General features: G+C 50.1%; 1 protein-coding gene across 4 annotated transcripts in view; it reads right to left on the bottom strand.

Annotated features, from left to right (window-relative positions):
* The window catches only part of LOC135906572 (CUB and sushi domain-containing protein 3-like), a 265,193-nt gene extending 249,646 nt beyond the window's left edge, over positions 1-15,547 (bottom strand). Inside the window, exon 1 of one of the 4 annotated variants that reach the window (XM_065438020.2) lies at positions 15,460-15,547. In XM_065438020.2, coding sequence (XP_065294092.1) covers positions 15,460-15,488 — 29 coding nt within the window. In that variant the 5' untranslated portion in view covers positions 15,489-15,547. Of the gene's footprint in view, positions 1-14,696; positions 15,214-15,459 lie in introns of those variants that run through there. The other 3 variants (XM_065438017.2, XM_065438018.2, XM_065438019.2) reach the window with 3 other exon arrangements.
* Between the last annotated feature and the right edge of the window lie 216 nt (positions 15,548-15,763).

Genomic DNA, 15,763 nt, shown 5'->3' with positions numbered 1-15,763 from the left:
TTTCTACACCGTGCATTTTACTGTCTAATGCACAAGTCGTAATCGCGTCACGAATACTTAGGAACATTACGGTTTATGATCGCAATTCCAGAATAACGATATTCAAGAGGCTAAGACAAGTTTCATGAACTCTAAGTTATCTAAAACTCACATAATAATTTCACTCGCGTTATTCGCTCTTGTAACAATGCAAAATGATGAGAAAGGCGAATTGTGAGAATGCAAGCAGTCGACAAACAAGCGGGTCGAGAAATGAGAAAGGCATTAAAAAGGTCGTATGGAAGTCCCGCTGGTTCGATCACTTAGTTCTGTGTACAACTGTTACATCTGTTGCAATGGCCAAGGCTCAGCGCAAAATTTTTGAAGTATTTTGCCCATGATGCTATGGCACCCTCCGATTCAATTTCAGTACTACAATGACTGTCTCTCGCAGCCTGTTTCACTACAAGAGTACTGAGCAATCACTTGCGCTTGTGAATGATATCAGAAGCAGAGATTTCAATGTGAAATTTTAATGACTACATGTCTCGCCTTCAAATGCAGGGCATTGAGAATTGCGTGAACTGAGACCCCCGAAGAACATAGAACACAAAGGACTCAATCCACTCATGCATACAAGCCAACTACAGGAGAGAAATACGCTTGCCTTCACGGATGCATTAACGACAGACCTCACTGCAGCGTATGTACTTTCCAACCCCGCAGGAAAAGTGACGAAATCAATCTGCCTCACAAAAGAAAATACACAACAGCAAACGGTTTGGCACTCTACAAGCTGCGCCATTTATGGCGGAAAGTACGCAAACTCAAAATAGAATGATCTATTCCGATTGCAAACCAGCTCCGGGGACACTGCACCGCTATTTTCATGGTGGCAACTCGTTTTTCAACAAAATTAAAACCTTAACCTTTCATGCCCTCCTGTTTTCGTCATCAGACACGTTTGCAGTGGATCACAAACCACGCTTAAATAACAGGTAATAAAATAGCGGACAGAATGACTGCTGTGGCGCATACTTTGAATGAACGTACACTAACACCGTTTTGTTACCTCCGACGCCAGAACAGCACTTCAGGGACTGCGGGACAAATTATCAAATAACACGTGGTTCAACGGTCGCACAAAATGGCCTCTTTCGTACAACACAGAAACTTTGTTCAGCTTCTCACCAAGCATACAGATATAACGGGCTCCGTGTAGCCTCTCACATTGTCTCGAAGTGGCATACACCTCTCACTTCGATTACATTATTCTATATCAGGCAAGGAAAGATGTTGTCGTTAGACTGCGCACATTGTACCACCTCGGGAGTTTTTATAAAACACATCCTCACAGAATGCCCTAAGTTTAACAAACATAACGAATTTGGTGTTAGGTCAACAGAACTACCGCAACGTCAGTGCAATGCAGAATCAATGGTAACCCAACAACCATTCAACAAAACGAACACAACGGGCCGTCTAAGCACAATGGACTTTCAATGGTAAATTAACAATTATTTAACATTGAGATACCCAATGGTGTTTCAATTAAATTTCAGTGGCCAATATTCAAAAGCCCTCAACACTCAACCCAACAATTTTCCAACAAGCTCACAATAATTCCTCAATAAAAAACTCAGCATTGACCAATGATATTTCAATGCCTTCTCAATAATTTTTTTGTAAGCGCTATCAGGCTGGCAAGCAAGTAGAACCACTCGTGGAATTTGTTGACCGGGCTGCGCGCGTTTATACTCATGATTGTTGCCGATTGCGCTTTCGAGCGCTACGCGTCCGGATGCTGATAATTAGGTACCCAGCAAGGAATATACTGATTTCTAATATATCTGTGCGCAATTACACCTCAAAACAAAAAGAAATATAGCGTTCATTTCACTTCGGTTGCGCTCATTAATAACAATATGGAAAATCAGCTTTTAGTTAAAGATAACAGGCAGTACTTACTCGCCCACACATAGGCATATGCCTACTCATACATGACCATACACGCGCATATGGTATGTGTTCGTGCACGCGCACCTCTTTAGATCTAGGAAACGGGGAACCGGCGGTTCCGAAGGGGTCTCGGCGTCCTGTGCACCACTCCCTTGTCATTATCGGGCCCTTTGTCAGACACGAACACAAATAGCTTGGCGTAGGTGCACTGAGCAAGCCAGAAAAATAAAGCAGCGGCAGGCTGATCAGTGCAATCGGCGTCGTCTTCTCTGATAGGGGTTGGTGAATTGAGGGGGAAAGGGCAAGAAAATGCTGTATTATTTGTAGGTTCGTTGTAATTAAGTGCTTCGATAAAAATTTATTCAGAGTATACACAGTTCCTCAAAGATATGAAATTCAAACCAGAGCGTCTCTTACGGTTCGCAATAGAGTTCCATGGAGCCTAGGAATCACTAAAGAAATAGGAAGCGAAAAATGTGTGTGGCGGCTTACTTACTTTATTTGCTGCGCGCGAAACCTGAAAAGGACACCGTAAGGCACATACAAATAAAATCGCCGCCTTCCACTCCGTGAAGACGGTTGAACAGCGAAGCTGTGTTAGTTACCCCGAATGTTACACCATGCAAGTCAAACTTCCCAACCAGTATATATGGTAAATATTTTGTTTCACCATTCTTTCACCTCATTTTCGCTTTTGCGTGCTTCGCGTGGGGAGCATGCTTAGGAGTGGTTTGTTTTGTGGCTCTCCCAGGCTGCCGTTTAAACTCGGCATCTGTTGCGCGCAGCTGGGGTCGGCACCATGAGTCAACTCTCACTGACGCTTCTTGAGGAGTACGCACCACTTATCATAGCTGTAGCTAAGAAATTATATTATGCGGTTTTGCGTGCCGAAACCACTTTCTAATTATGAGGGACGCCGTTGTGGTGGACTCCGGAAATTTAGACCACCTTCGGTTCTTTAACACGCACCTAAATCTAAGTACACGGGTGTTTTCGCATTTCGCCCCCATCGAAATGCGGCCGCCGTGGCCGGGATTCGATACCGCGACCTCGTGCTAGGATAGTTGTAGCTGGGATGAAATGTGCGGAACTAAACCAAAGTTCCGTATATTGGGCGCAAGGCCGAGCACTGGAGATGCGGGCACTGTTATCGTTTTGACGATTCGTTGGATTGGTTTGACGACTGACGTCTTTGTGTTTCTTAATGTGGTTACAAACACGTTCGGCTGCGACGGAGAGAATGACGTCAGTGACGGTATGCCCGCTGTCCGCCGTTGTCGCTTGATGTATCGAGTTTGCCCGGTGAGGTGGTTAGCGGCACCCGCCCAGCATCACCGCTTGCGATTCTTCCAAATTAAGTCTGTCCGTCGCATCAGACAATGAATGGCTCATACCACCGTAAACGCGGCCTCCCCATTACGACGACAGAGGTCATGTTGTACGCTGGAATGACGAGCGTCAACGGACCCAGCTGTGGAAGACGACTAGCACGCTCGAGCCATTGCTGATGATGATAGTTTTAGCGAACCAGGACGGCACAGGGTCCCCACAAGCAGCTTCGCTGTAAAAGACGACGCACGGCGCTGTGTGTTGTCTGCGCGCTCTCTTGCGTGTCGCGCTGCATGAAAAGTGTTCGTGACGATTCACGGACAAGCCGCCGTCGCTACCCTTGTTGGACAAGGTGTAGGAAGCCAATTGTGAATATCGCAGCGCGAGCAATTTGAATGGAAAAAGTAGAGTTCTATAGAGTTATACGGAACCAGGAACACCTACGAAGCTGCTATTTACGCGTAGTTCGTACAGAGTGGGGTTCCCACTGTTGGATGATGGCGCTCATGACTAGCTCGGACGATGCGAGACGCCCTGGTGCAGCCCCGCCTTTGGCGACCTTCTGGCTTCGACGCCGGAAGCGCTGGTGTGCACGCTGAATGACCTCAAGTTGTGAGAAAATGAATCCACAGTCCGCCAACACGGTATGCCTCAACCAGATCGTGCTATTGGTGAGAATGTCGTTTTAATTAAATAGAAGAACTAATATTGTCAAACAACTTCATTGTCCCTTACTTCATATGGATGTGACTAAGAAAAAAAAAGAGCCCCTCCAATGCACTTATTCTCTTTCCCGCTAATTGAGGCGTTGATGGCGCACCGCTTACAGTGTGGCGGAAGCGGAGGGGCGCATCTCTCGGTGCACCGCTTAAAGGTGGTGACCCGAAAAGGCCCGCGGCGGCGCGGACTCGCCTGGCGCCCGCATCGATTGAGTGGCCGGACTTGATCAATGGCGACCAGACGCGCACGCACCTCCCCCCCCCCCCCAAGTGGAGAGAAGGCGTGCCGCTGCTGCGCATGGCTCAGACGCCTCCACGCGCGCGACGATTGCACGTTAGCACGAGGAACACTAGCACATACTCCTGCGATTAGAGTGTGGAAAATAACGCTTATGCTTACGCGCATACAAATTTGCAGTCTGCGGCTCTGATGCACATTTGGAGGGATGGCCACCGAGCATAGACGTGGAAGCTTCTTCAAAGACGATTTCGATTAGCTCTCGCGCTGGCGTCAAAACAGTAATTAAAAGCTTAGCGCGCTGCCATTCCAGAACGACTGCACGGCCGACCAACCGACTGACAGCAACACGAAACGGATTTCTTGCGGCTGTCCGTCACTGCATTCGCGCATATCGCAAGAACATCGACGCGGAAACGTTGTAACGTATCTTCTCTCACATTAAAAAGGAAATGCCCAATCCTCGTAATTTATTATGACGTACTTTTCATTGATGCTGTCAGATTGCCCTCTTGGAAAATTCGATATACCCTGCAACCATAATCATGTTGCTCTTGTACGATTCATACACGAAAGAGCACGATTACGGAACGCGGAAATTATTTTCCAATAGGTGACCATTTATGCACTTTGGTAAAGAAATAACAACAAAAAATGGCTGTGGCTTAGCTAAGGTTAAGCCCAGGATGCGAAGCATACTAGCCTTTATTTTAGTTGTTGAACTACTGTTTAGCCTGGTGAACTGCTGTTCCTTGGCTATATTTGGTTCGGCTAGACGAAGAAACAACTCATGCGTTACTCTGCTTCGCCTTCAAGAGTGGAACGCGACAGCGTTCCCGTCGACCCGCCAAGGGGTGTAAGACAATGGGCTACGGCGCAGCGACTACGCGCCCCGCATTGGACGCGGTCAGCGTCGAGCAACTCAGCGTTCGGCGCGGCAACGAAATGTGCGCCTGAGCAAGCGACGCACGCCTGAGCCTTAGAAACAGCTCGTTTCTAAGGCAACACCGCATTCACTAGACGCGCTTTTGTACCGCTTTGAAGCATCGTACTCGTGGCTCAGTGGTAGCGTCTCCGTCTCACACTCCGGAGACCCTGGTTCGATTCCCACCCAGCCCATCTTGCAAGAGTTGAGCCAAAGCACCTAGAAAATCAGTCTCTGTAGCACGCCGCAACCTTCGCTTCTCATTCCAACGAGCAGCTCTGTCTCCAGGAGGCATCTCACCTCGTGAGTGTCTAGCAGAGGCAAGCGCAGCTGCTTATATACCGCCGCGACGCCGCGAGCGACGGCGCGAGTTGGAGCCCCGTTTCTCCTCTGACGTGACGTCACGGTGTCACGTGGTATTGAAGGTGACACCGCCGCGCCTGAGGAGCTGGGTTGAGCTCTAGTAATATGCTTCGCATAAAAAACCGGAGAGGTGCACAACCGTGAACTTTCAACACGAGCAGGCATCGCATTTTTCGAAACCACAACACATAGAACACTTCATGCTGACACGTTTGTGAGAGTTCACGGCGCATTCATCCTAGCGTCCACGCACTGAGACGCACATACCAAAGGTAGCAAGTATTGTTAGCGTTGCGTTTATTTCATGCAACAAAGTGAAACGCGCCTGTTTTTTCCTATTAGGCTCCTAAAATTACAACCTCCATTGACGAATGGTTGGCACTTAAAGTTCCCGTAGCACCTCTTTTTCATTCTTGCCATCTTTTGTAATATTGATAAATTGACTCAGATGGCCAAACTAATTACTGCAACCACGAATCAACGAAGTTCCACTTGAGTACAAGTTACAGAACCTCTACAAATTTCTGGTGCGGTGGCTTCACGACGGCTTTTTTCTTCCTTCCTTTCGTTCCCCCCGTTTCGCCGGCACGTTCGTCGAAAACCAGACTGCGGCCCGATGTCCACCACCAACCCGTCAGAGCAAGCGCCTCGATGTACGCTCGTGGTTGGCGTTCATTTTTAGGATATACAAAACGTGAAAATTCATTAGTGGCATCACCATCAAGCACATTAAGGTTTTGTGCCCTTTTTAAAAAGGCTGAGTGGACGAGTGCAGGATGTGGAGCCAGCCTATACTCTTGTAAACGTTCCGAGAGTTGTTGCGCCTAGTTGCGCATGCCGGCTATATTCCCACTTTTTGAACTGAGCAGTTTGCCGCAGAACGCAATGGGCGAAAAATCAAATTGGAGGACGCTTAAGCTTCGCCTTCAAGAGTGGAACGCGACAGCGTTCCCGTCGACCCGCCAAGGGGTGTGAGACAGTGGGCTACGGCGCAGCGAGTACGCGCCCCGCATCGGACGCGGTGAGCGTCGCGCAGCGCCGCGTTCGGCGCGGCAACGAAATGTGCGCCTGAGCAAGCGACGCACGCCCGAGCCTTAGAAACAGCTCGTTTCTAAGGCAACACCGCATTCAGTAGAGGCGCTTTTGTACCGCTTCGAAGCATCGAACTTGTGGCTGAGTGGTAGCGCCTCCGTCTCACACTCTGGAGACCCTGGTTCGATTCCCACCCAGCCCATCTTGCAAGTTGTTTTTATGCGAAGCATATTACGAGAGCTCAACCCAGCTCCTCAGGCGCGGCGGTGTCGCCTTCAATACCACGTGACACCGTGACGTCACGACAGAGGAGAAACGGGGCTCCAACTCGCGCCGTCGCTCGCAGCGTCGCGCAGCTGCGCTTGCCTCTGCTAGACACTCACGAGGTGAGATGCCTCCTGGAGACAGAGCTGCTCGTTGGAATGAGAAGCGAAGGTTGCGGCGTGCTACAGAGACTGATTTTCTAGGTGGCTTTGGCTCAACTCTTGCAAGATGGGCTGGGTGGGAATCGAACCAGGGTCCCCGGAGTGTGAGACGGAGACGCTACCACTGAGCCACGAGTACGATGCTTCAAGGCGGTACAAAAGCGCCTCTAGTGAATGCGGTGTTGCCTTAGAAACGTGTTCCTAAGGCTCAGGCGTGCGTCGCTTGCTCAGGCGCACATTTCGTTGCCGCGCCGAACGCTGCGTTGCTCGACGCTCACCGCGTCCAATGCGGGGCGCGTAGTCGCTGCGCCGTAGCCCATTGTCTTACACCCCTTGGCGGGTCGACGGGAACGCTGTCGCGTTCCACTCTTGAAGGCGAAGCAGAGTAACGCATGAGTTGTTTCTTCGTCTAGCCGAACCAAATATAGCCAAGCAACAGCAGTTCACCAGGCTAAACAGTGGTTCAACAACTAAAATAAAGGCTAGTATGATTCGCATCCTGGGCTTAACCTTCGCTAAGCCACAGCCATTTTTTTATTCATGAAGTGCCTGCTGGGATTTATCGCTCACGGCCAACGCCGACGACGCCGACACGGGCTTCTCTGCGACACGAGCTCCTTAACGTTGTCGCGTTAAAAGCAGCAGCTAGCAAAATCAGCACGCGGTGGCGTCTCACACATCGCGCAGTCGTTCAGAGGCCACCCGCCGCGGTGGGGCAGTGGTGTTGCACCGTTGCAAGCGCGTTCGGTCTCGTGTCGAAGCCCGGCCGCGGTGGCAACGTGTTGAAAGGGCGATATGCGAAAAACGCTAATATACGTAGTTGCATTTATGTGCACGTTAAAAATCCTAGCTGGTGAGTGAGCGAGTGAAAAAACTTTATTTGGTCCACAATAGACGCGAGGAAACGCAACATCCCCTGGCTAGGCCCACTCGCGGACCATCAGGTGAAACCTGACGGCCCTCTCGCGACCCTCTGGACTGCCAGGATTTGAGAGGTCTGGTCCTGGGCCTTAATGAGCTTCCTCAATTCGTGTGCATCGCTTCCATGAGCTTCCACATCGTGTGCAGCGCCGCGGGGCTCGGGTAAGTGCTTGTTTGCAGAAGTCTGAGAGTGACTGCCTGGGCCCTGCACAGCGAGGAGTGCAGCAAAAGTCTTCTTGATAGATAATTATGGTAGCAGATCTCGTTGTACGAGCAGAGAGGCTCGGGCCAGGAGAGGACGCGTTGCCCGGTGCACAGTCCGTCAAACCTCGCGCAGCCGAGTCCGCCTCCTCGCTGGGGTTGAACGAGCTGGTCGAAATTATTCCGGAGTGCCCCCCGCTACAGTGCGCTTCGTAATCGGATCGTAGATTTGGCACGTAAAGCCTAAGAATTTAAATAATTTTAAATTATGTGATATTTCCTATTACCGCGGGGCTCACACGTTGTGCTTAACATATCACGTGAGTGCTGCCGCGTGCTTCGCCCAGCGAGGTGATGCTTCCGCGGGGCGCGTTCTCGACATGACTGGCTCGGGGTGGCTTCCCTGGGCTGCACGATGGCCGCTGCTGCTGCTCTCCTAAGGCTCTGCTGCGATGCATTTCACGTTGGTCATTTACTCACGGAGAAACGAGCCCATGTTTCAATTCTGCGACACATTTGTGGCGTCGTAATTCCACAAATGCGCGTAACAAGTGCCCGCGTACAGTGCATGGCTTCGAACCAATTTAGATCCCGTGAATACGTGAACCACCTACTGACTGGAGTAATCAGTATTTTTTTAATGCAAAGCGTAAGACTACGGGTGAATAAAAATATATCAATTCTTCAAATCATGCACACCATTGATTGTATCGCATTTTGAAATATATCCAGAGCCTCCTTATGCGTTGCTTGTCGCTTCCATCCTGTCATTTGTTCGGCATATTTTTTGTAATTAGTCATGTACCTTGTAGTTTCATTACGTGTTACCTAAAACTTTGACGTTCGTGTCAATTTACTTTTTTTCCTCTGCTACAGCTTGTGTGCTCCACTTTGATCTGCCAGTTTCTCTTGCTTAGCTCGGGCGACTCGCGTATACTCTCCCGCTCGGCCGAATTGCGTGCACCGAAGGGCGCCACCGCGGCGGTCGGTCGCGTGGTTCGAGCCGACGCGCCACCCGCTCCCGGTGCACGGAGCGCACCTCGCGAGCCCATGGCACCGTCGTGCACAGCGTGGAAGCCTTCGACTCAATGCGCACCACGAAAACCAAGTCCGTCCATCGATTTTTCCACAGTGCGTATTTCCTCGGGAATAGCAAAGGAAAAGACGCCTCTTTTATTCCTCCAAGCGCTTCCTTACAAATTCTTGCTTGGTTTCCCTCTCATTTGCACTCCGCTTTAGTGAATGCTTGAATTGTGGAGTTTTACCCGCCGAAAGCAGGATTTAATTACGAGGGACGCCGTAGTGGAGGACTAACTTTGACCGTTCGGGGGTCTTCAAAGTGCCCCCAATGCACGGGCGTTTTCGCATTCCGCCCCGATCGAAATTCGGCCGCCGCGATTTGCTCCCGCGACCTCGTGCTTAGGAACGCAACACTACAGCCGTCTAAGCCAGCGCTTCTTGCGTCTCCCCACTGCAGGCGAATGTCCAGCCGTGCTTGCTTTCTATCGCAACGGTCAGCACGAGGTATATGGTGTTGCTGTTGTTGCGCGGCCCAGTCTATGCGAGTATACAGCGAAACGCAGGGCCATTTCACACGCTGCTCTATCGGCCGCGAACGAAGGACGCGCGTCGGCTCCGCGGGACGCACAAGACGCATGGAAAGAAATGCGGCTGAGCGGTTGCATCGCAGAACAGCCGCCACGTGGTCATCCTCGTTCGGAACAAAAGGGAAGACGCTTCGAGCTCAACGGGAAGCGTTCGGGTTAGACGGGGCTGAACAGGAAAGGGGTGTGCTCGAAGCCACCGCCTGACGACCCCGGGCTTCCCAGATGTCCCGTTTACCTACTCGGCTCCTACTGTGGTTTGTTTGTGGACCTCGCCTCCAAACGCGGAAGCCGTTCGGCATTGCGATCCAGAAATACGACACAGAAACCGTTCATATTAAGGGTGCGCTGAACAAGGCTGTCGATGCACTTGCGCGCCTCTTAAGCCGGAGCGCCGCAGTACGGCGTGCCTCGTAATCATATCGTCGATTTGGCACGGAAATCCCCAGAAATAATAGTTGACTAAACATATACAGGAAAAAGACTGGAATCAAAGAATACAGCCAATGTCACAGAAACAAATAAGGTTGCCAGCCGGTCGGCAACGAATGCAAACTACGGATGCACGCTGGAGGCACACTGCAAAAAGGAAAGAAAGAAAGCAATAAGGAAAGTAATGGTTAAGGATTACAGTCAATGCGTGTAAATGGCTGACCTCCCCCCAAGAAAAGACAACAAAAACAGACGGTGACCGTTGTCACTATCCTCGCGCTGTCCGCAAGATGGTCAGCTATGCACACTGCTTCACACGCGGGCGGGGGGCAAGTTCGGGCCACGTAATGGAGCACAATTACTAACGTTTCGCCGGGGCGCGTTGTGGCGATGTTGGTGGCGCCGCCCTCGTTCCGCTCAGTTCCGTTTCTTTTCACAAAAGCCAGAAACGCCGCACAGAGGGGCCTGGAAACGCAACGTCGGCGGCGCACAAGAGTGCGTCGCGCGCAGGGAGGACGTCGTCTCGCTCGCCGCGGCGGTCACGGCCCACGTCCTCCCAGCCGCACAAGCCGGCGCGCGTACAGGGCTGCAAAGCCACGCTCGCAGCCTCGGTGGCGACTAAAGAGTTTCGAGTGCTCTTCGGAGTACGCGCTGAGGAGATATATGGGGAACCCGATACCAGTGTAGCAGGACAATGGAGAGCTTGCTTGTTTGGCTACAGATGCATCCTACCGAAGCACCAAACGCACACGACACAAGAAAGATCTAATCACGACATACGCTGACTAAGTTCGGCATCTTGAACAGACAGCGCACGCAAAGATTTGCGGAATCCTGCAACACGGTCGCTAACCGTCAACTGGTGGCGGTTTATTCGAAGGAACAAAAACAGATACAGGAAATGATGTTCACACAGGAAAATGGCAGCAAGTAACCAAGACAGCCACCGTCAGAAAAAAAAAATAGAAACAGCGGCCAGTTATCAGACCTCAAACAAGCCGAGAGCTACGGCCGGCCGACAGCTGTGACAGCATACATCCTTCGATGAAAGTCAAAGCATCTATAGAAGAAAGCTCAAAAGAAAGGGAGGTGCGAAATAAAGGAACCAAAGACACGATACCAATAAACAATTAAAACCCTAAAAGAGAACAAACCCGAAAGTAAATGCAACAAGGCTAAAAAAATGGCCTGGTTGGATGACAATGCGCATAAGCGTTTGAACTGATGACGGTCGTCGACATGTGCACTATCCTCGTCAAGCGGTAAACCAGAAGCCGCACTGACACACGCGGAGCCTCCCTTCTGATGATATATACGCTCCCGTATATCACGCACTCGCCGTTCCATCGAATAAAGCACCAGGTGACAGTCATTCGTCGTGTTGTCGTCCTCGTTAAGTCGTTTGAGTGCGCTGTTATTTATTTTTTTTTCATTATGCGGAATTTCCACCAACTAGCCCACACGAGCACTCATGTATAGCTTACCAAAACGTGTGTAATTAAAACGAGCGCTCATTAGGCATGGTATTCGCAAAAGCGTCCTGCGCTACATTAGTTAGTAGAAGAATATTACAGCCAGTCCTGATGCTGTACATGTTATTACCGCAAGCCAATGGCAAACTGCATAGAAGCGTACCCCGAAAGTTCAAATGCGGTTGTCAAGGCAAAGGGCGGACATATTGAATAAAATGTTTTGTACGTCATTGCTAAGCTACTGAGAAAATGCACCACACACTAAAAAAAAAACGAATTCTTTTTTATCTCAACCAAAATATGAGGCGCAAACCACGTGACAGAATTTATTACTCACCCGAACGCTGGGCGCTCATTGAATCGATTTCAAACACAATTTCGTTATGAGACCGAGCGCAGTACGAGACTCCCGACTGTCCAGCAGGGCATCTTCAATGTGCGCCGCCAACGCACGGGACAAGGGCGCCGTGCCCATCGAAACGAGGACGCCGCGACAGGGATTTCATCCCCCGACCTCGAGCTTAGTCATAGCGGCTAAGCCACAGCTGCGGCTGAACGCTCAGGTTTGTTCTAGTTTGTTCCGTCTGCATGAGCGCTCTTTTGTCAAGTATGCGCACTAACCTAGGTGTGACTCTCCGGTATCAAGCAGCAGTCGATATATGTGTGCAGGCGTTGCTACGACTGCAGTCAGTCTTGGGAACTGCGACTCGTACATCGTGTGACATGAGGCCTCCACGATCCAGGATTACCTTACAGTACGGCGGCATGGTTGTATCAAGAAATGAATAAATGAACAAAGTAGACTGGGTATGCGAAGGGACTATTTTAATGCTCGCATTCAATGAAACTTTACTATTCTAGTAACCAGGGCTATGATGTCTCACAGGAATGCGTCCGGCGAGAATCACAGAATCGAGCGCGACTGCAGATAGTGCACGATGCGCGGTGAAGTGACATCGGATCGGAATTCGGCGCCACTCCCGAGTCGCGCGCTGCTCTCGCATCGGTGGACCCTCGCTCGCTGCGGCCCGACCACAGAGGTTGCCCTTCGTTTGACGATCGAATGGCCCAAAGCAACATCTGCATGGTGCGGTGCTTCGCATTGCGCCCAAAACGGCTTCTTTCTTTCAGCATTCCACTCACACCAAAACACACCCCCTAATCGAAGCGACGACATCGCGCCTAGAAGGCATAGTCACTGCGACGTGTGAAACGAAATTTGCATTTACTCTTTCATATTCACTATAAACGGAATTACATCTACAATAAGTTGCCATTTGTTGTACCATGCCCAGACGAATCATTTTTCGGTTCGGCGCCTATGCACGGTCTTACATAGTAGAGCTAAATAAGCCCGACGCAACTATTGAAGAACAAGGCATGTATGCAATTTCGACGACACGCGTTTTATACTTCGAGACGATATGCAAATGCGTATAGCTTATGACAACTTGCTTCTTTGATTGCGTTAGTTCGTGAAAAGCTTCTCTATGCAACTTCAGATGCCTAGGATGTCATTTTCGGCGACTATCTACACACGCAATTTCACTCTGCCAAGTACGAGAAGGAAACCGAGGGGCCGGTTTGCGTTAGTCACAAGTCAAAGAAAGCATAGGGAAAATTATTTGTAGTTAGTGTAGAAATGATAAGTGGAAACGGCGGCAAGATACGCTTTCGTCCACTTTAATCTCCATTATACCCGATCCTATCGACACTTCAATTAAAACTACAAGTTAGTTTCCCTATGCTTTCCTTGGCTTCATAATATGTCTGCTCGCTTCAGATGTACAGTCAACTGTCTCAGTCATTGAAAAGCACTGTCAGGCTGGAAATGCACGATATTCGGCTCCACTTCACGAGCAGTTTTTTCTGAAGATCCGTGCGTCTGCCTTATTACGCGCAATCGGAATTTATGCACACATATTCGAAAGTGGCTCAATTGAGGATTTGGCGCCACGGTTAGCCATCCAAACCCGAGATGCAGCACTTTTGTCGCAATTAACGAATAAAAATAACATATTTCGGTAATTTATGCATTACGCAACTGTTAATTGTACTTTGAGCGAAAATTAGCATTTAGTTTTGATCATCATTGCCGTATCTGCCACTGAGTGGTGTTCTGGCCTTAAGCTTTGGCAGGTTTTTCACCTGCATGCTCACTATAACATAGTAAATGGGAAATTCCGTGGATTTCTCTGTAAACGGAACAACTTTGACGCGAAATAATTTTGATTTAAGCTAAAAGGAATGTGCACGTGCTCCCGATTTTACATGGTTACATGGGTTCTACTTACTTGTGCTCGCGTCCGTACTTGCTGGAAACCATTATACATGGGTTCCAAAATCCAGTTACAATTTTGCCGAATGATGAAGAAATTACGGCCACTGACCAAGTCAAGGTGAAAAACACACAGAGACGTTTCGGGACCCGTACGGGTTCCTTGATCACACAATTTCCTTGATCACAATTTCTTCATCATCATGTTACCTGACCAGACGAACTTTCGTCGAACTCTTGACAATTTTGCCGAATACACGTTGTCTTCATTTGCACATCGCGCAAACGCAAAACCGGGGCAATCTGCGCCCAGCTCAACAAAAGATGCCGTTTCGGTTGGCAATGGACACGACTGTCAGCGTGACAGATTCTGTCACAACTGGATCGAACGCTGTGCAGTTTCAAAAGGCGTCCCGCAGTTTCTGCCTACGTTCTTTGCGCGCCGCTTACAATGTTGTACACAATATCGTAGTGCCGTTTCGGCAGGCTGCCGCTCGACAAATCTTCGCACGATGACAACCTCAGATCTAGAGTGCGCAAATGACCTATCCGAGAAATATGAAAAGAAACACGCAAATGCCGCACAACCGTCACGTTCATAAGAATACGTGGTCGTCTGTAATTGCAAGTAATCTCTGATTAAAAACGGATTCGACTTTGCCCCTCATCTTTTTCGGGGCCGCATGAAGTACACAGAGCGTCGCCAGTTCTTCGACGCTTGATTGCACGCTCAACGAGTGTTCTTCGGTGTGACGCGGCTGCAGCGAGGAACAGCGTCCGGCGCGCAAAGGGGTTGCGAGCACAGGGCGAGGCACTCACCGGGCTGGGCAGGCCGCCGGGATCGCTGCTCCGTGGCCGGGCGTAGTGCGCGCTCACTGGAGCACGGCAGCAGCCGTCATGCGCGCCGGCAAGCGGGCGCCACGCATGCGACGCGCGCACGCGACATCACACGAGGCGACGCCGCCACCCGGCCGCGAGGAGGAAGGAGCCGCCACGAGCGTCCCCTGGCGGAGCGTCGTCGAATGTCCGCTCCTCTTCCGTAGGAGGCGCATTTTCAAACTGGGTTGCTGAATTCTTACGGCCACCGGCAAGCAGGCAAGAATAACGGTCACTGCGATGTCTATGGAGAAGTGGTTCGTGGGAAAAGCAGACACGTTATTTGGTAGTGCGCGCTGGCTGGGCAGAAGTTATGCGGTAAGCGGTGCAATGCAATCATCTCCTTCGCTCGATTCTGTCTTGTCATCCGCGAGTCACGGCCGATACCTGGCCGATACCACTAGTGAAGCGGTAACAGGAATGCCACTGGAATAGAATTGCATTATCGCGGCCATAATAGGCATTCTTTTCCTTCGGTCCCATGCGTTTTGTATCACCCGCCGCAGCGAGGGGTCCACTCTGGCAAAGGCCTAGTTTTAACCAACAATAAAAGCCCGAAATATGCAAAATCAAAACAGAATTGCGGGAGAACTCGGACACAAGCAGTAGACCATTCACAGTGCTGTGATGTCGCAGGAAAGCTGCAACAGCCAATAGAAGTATTCACGCAAGGAATTATAAGCTTATAAAGGCAGGATAAACTCACGTAAAAGCAAATCTTTCTTTGTCCACCATCCAGCAGTATCGCCTGGGTCGGCCGGTCGGTCACTAGTCTGTATCTCGCCGATTCCATCTCACTGTTAAAATAGATGCGCGTCCAGTGACAGAATTCGTACCTCGGCAGCCGAAAGCAGCACCCCGATACGATAACCACTACACTCTAAAAAAAGTTTACGCCCTATGCCCGTCGTCGTTTGCTAATAATTGTCGTCTGCCTTGCTTGCGTTTCCTCTCTTGAACACTCCTCGCTCGCTACTTTCCAGTCGAGAATGCTGCGTCAAGCTGATTAC

The sequence above is a fragment of the Dermacentor albipictus genome, chromosome 5 (assembly GCF_038994185.2).
Source record: "Dermacentor albipictus isolate Rhodes 1998 colony chromosome 5, USDA_Dalb.pri_finalv2, whole genome shotgun sequence".
NCBI classification, from domain to species: domain Eukaryota; kingdom Metazoa; phylum Arthropoda; class Arachnida; order Ixodida; family Ixodidae; genus Dermacentor; species Dermacentor albipictus.
The sequence above is the reverse complement of the archived record's forward strand: the minus strand, read 5'-3'. Positions and strand labels throughout refer to the sequence as shown.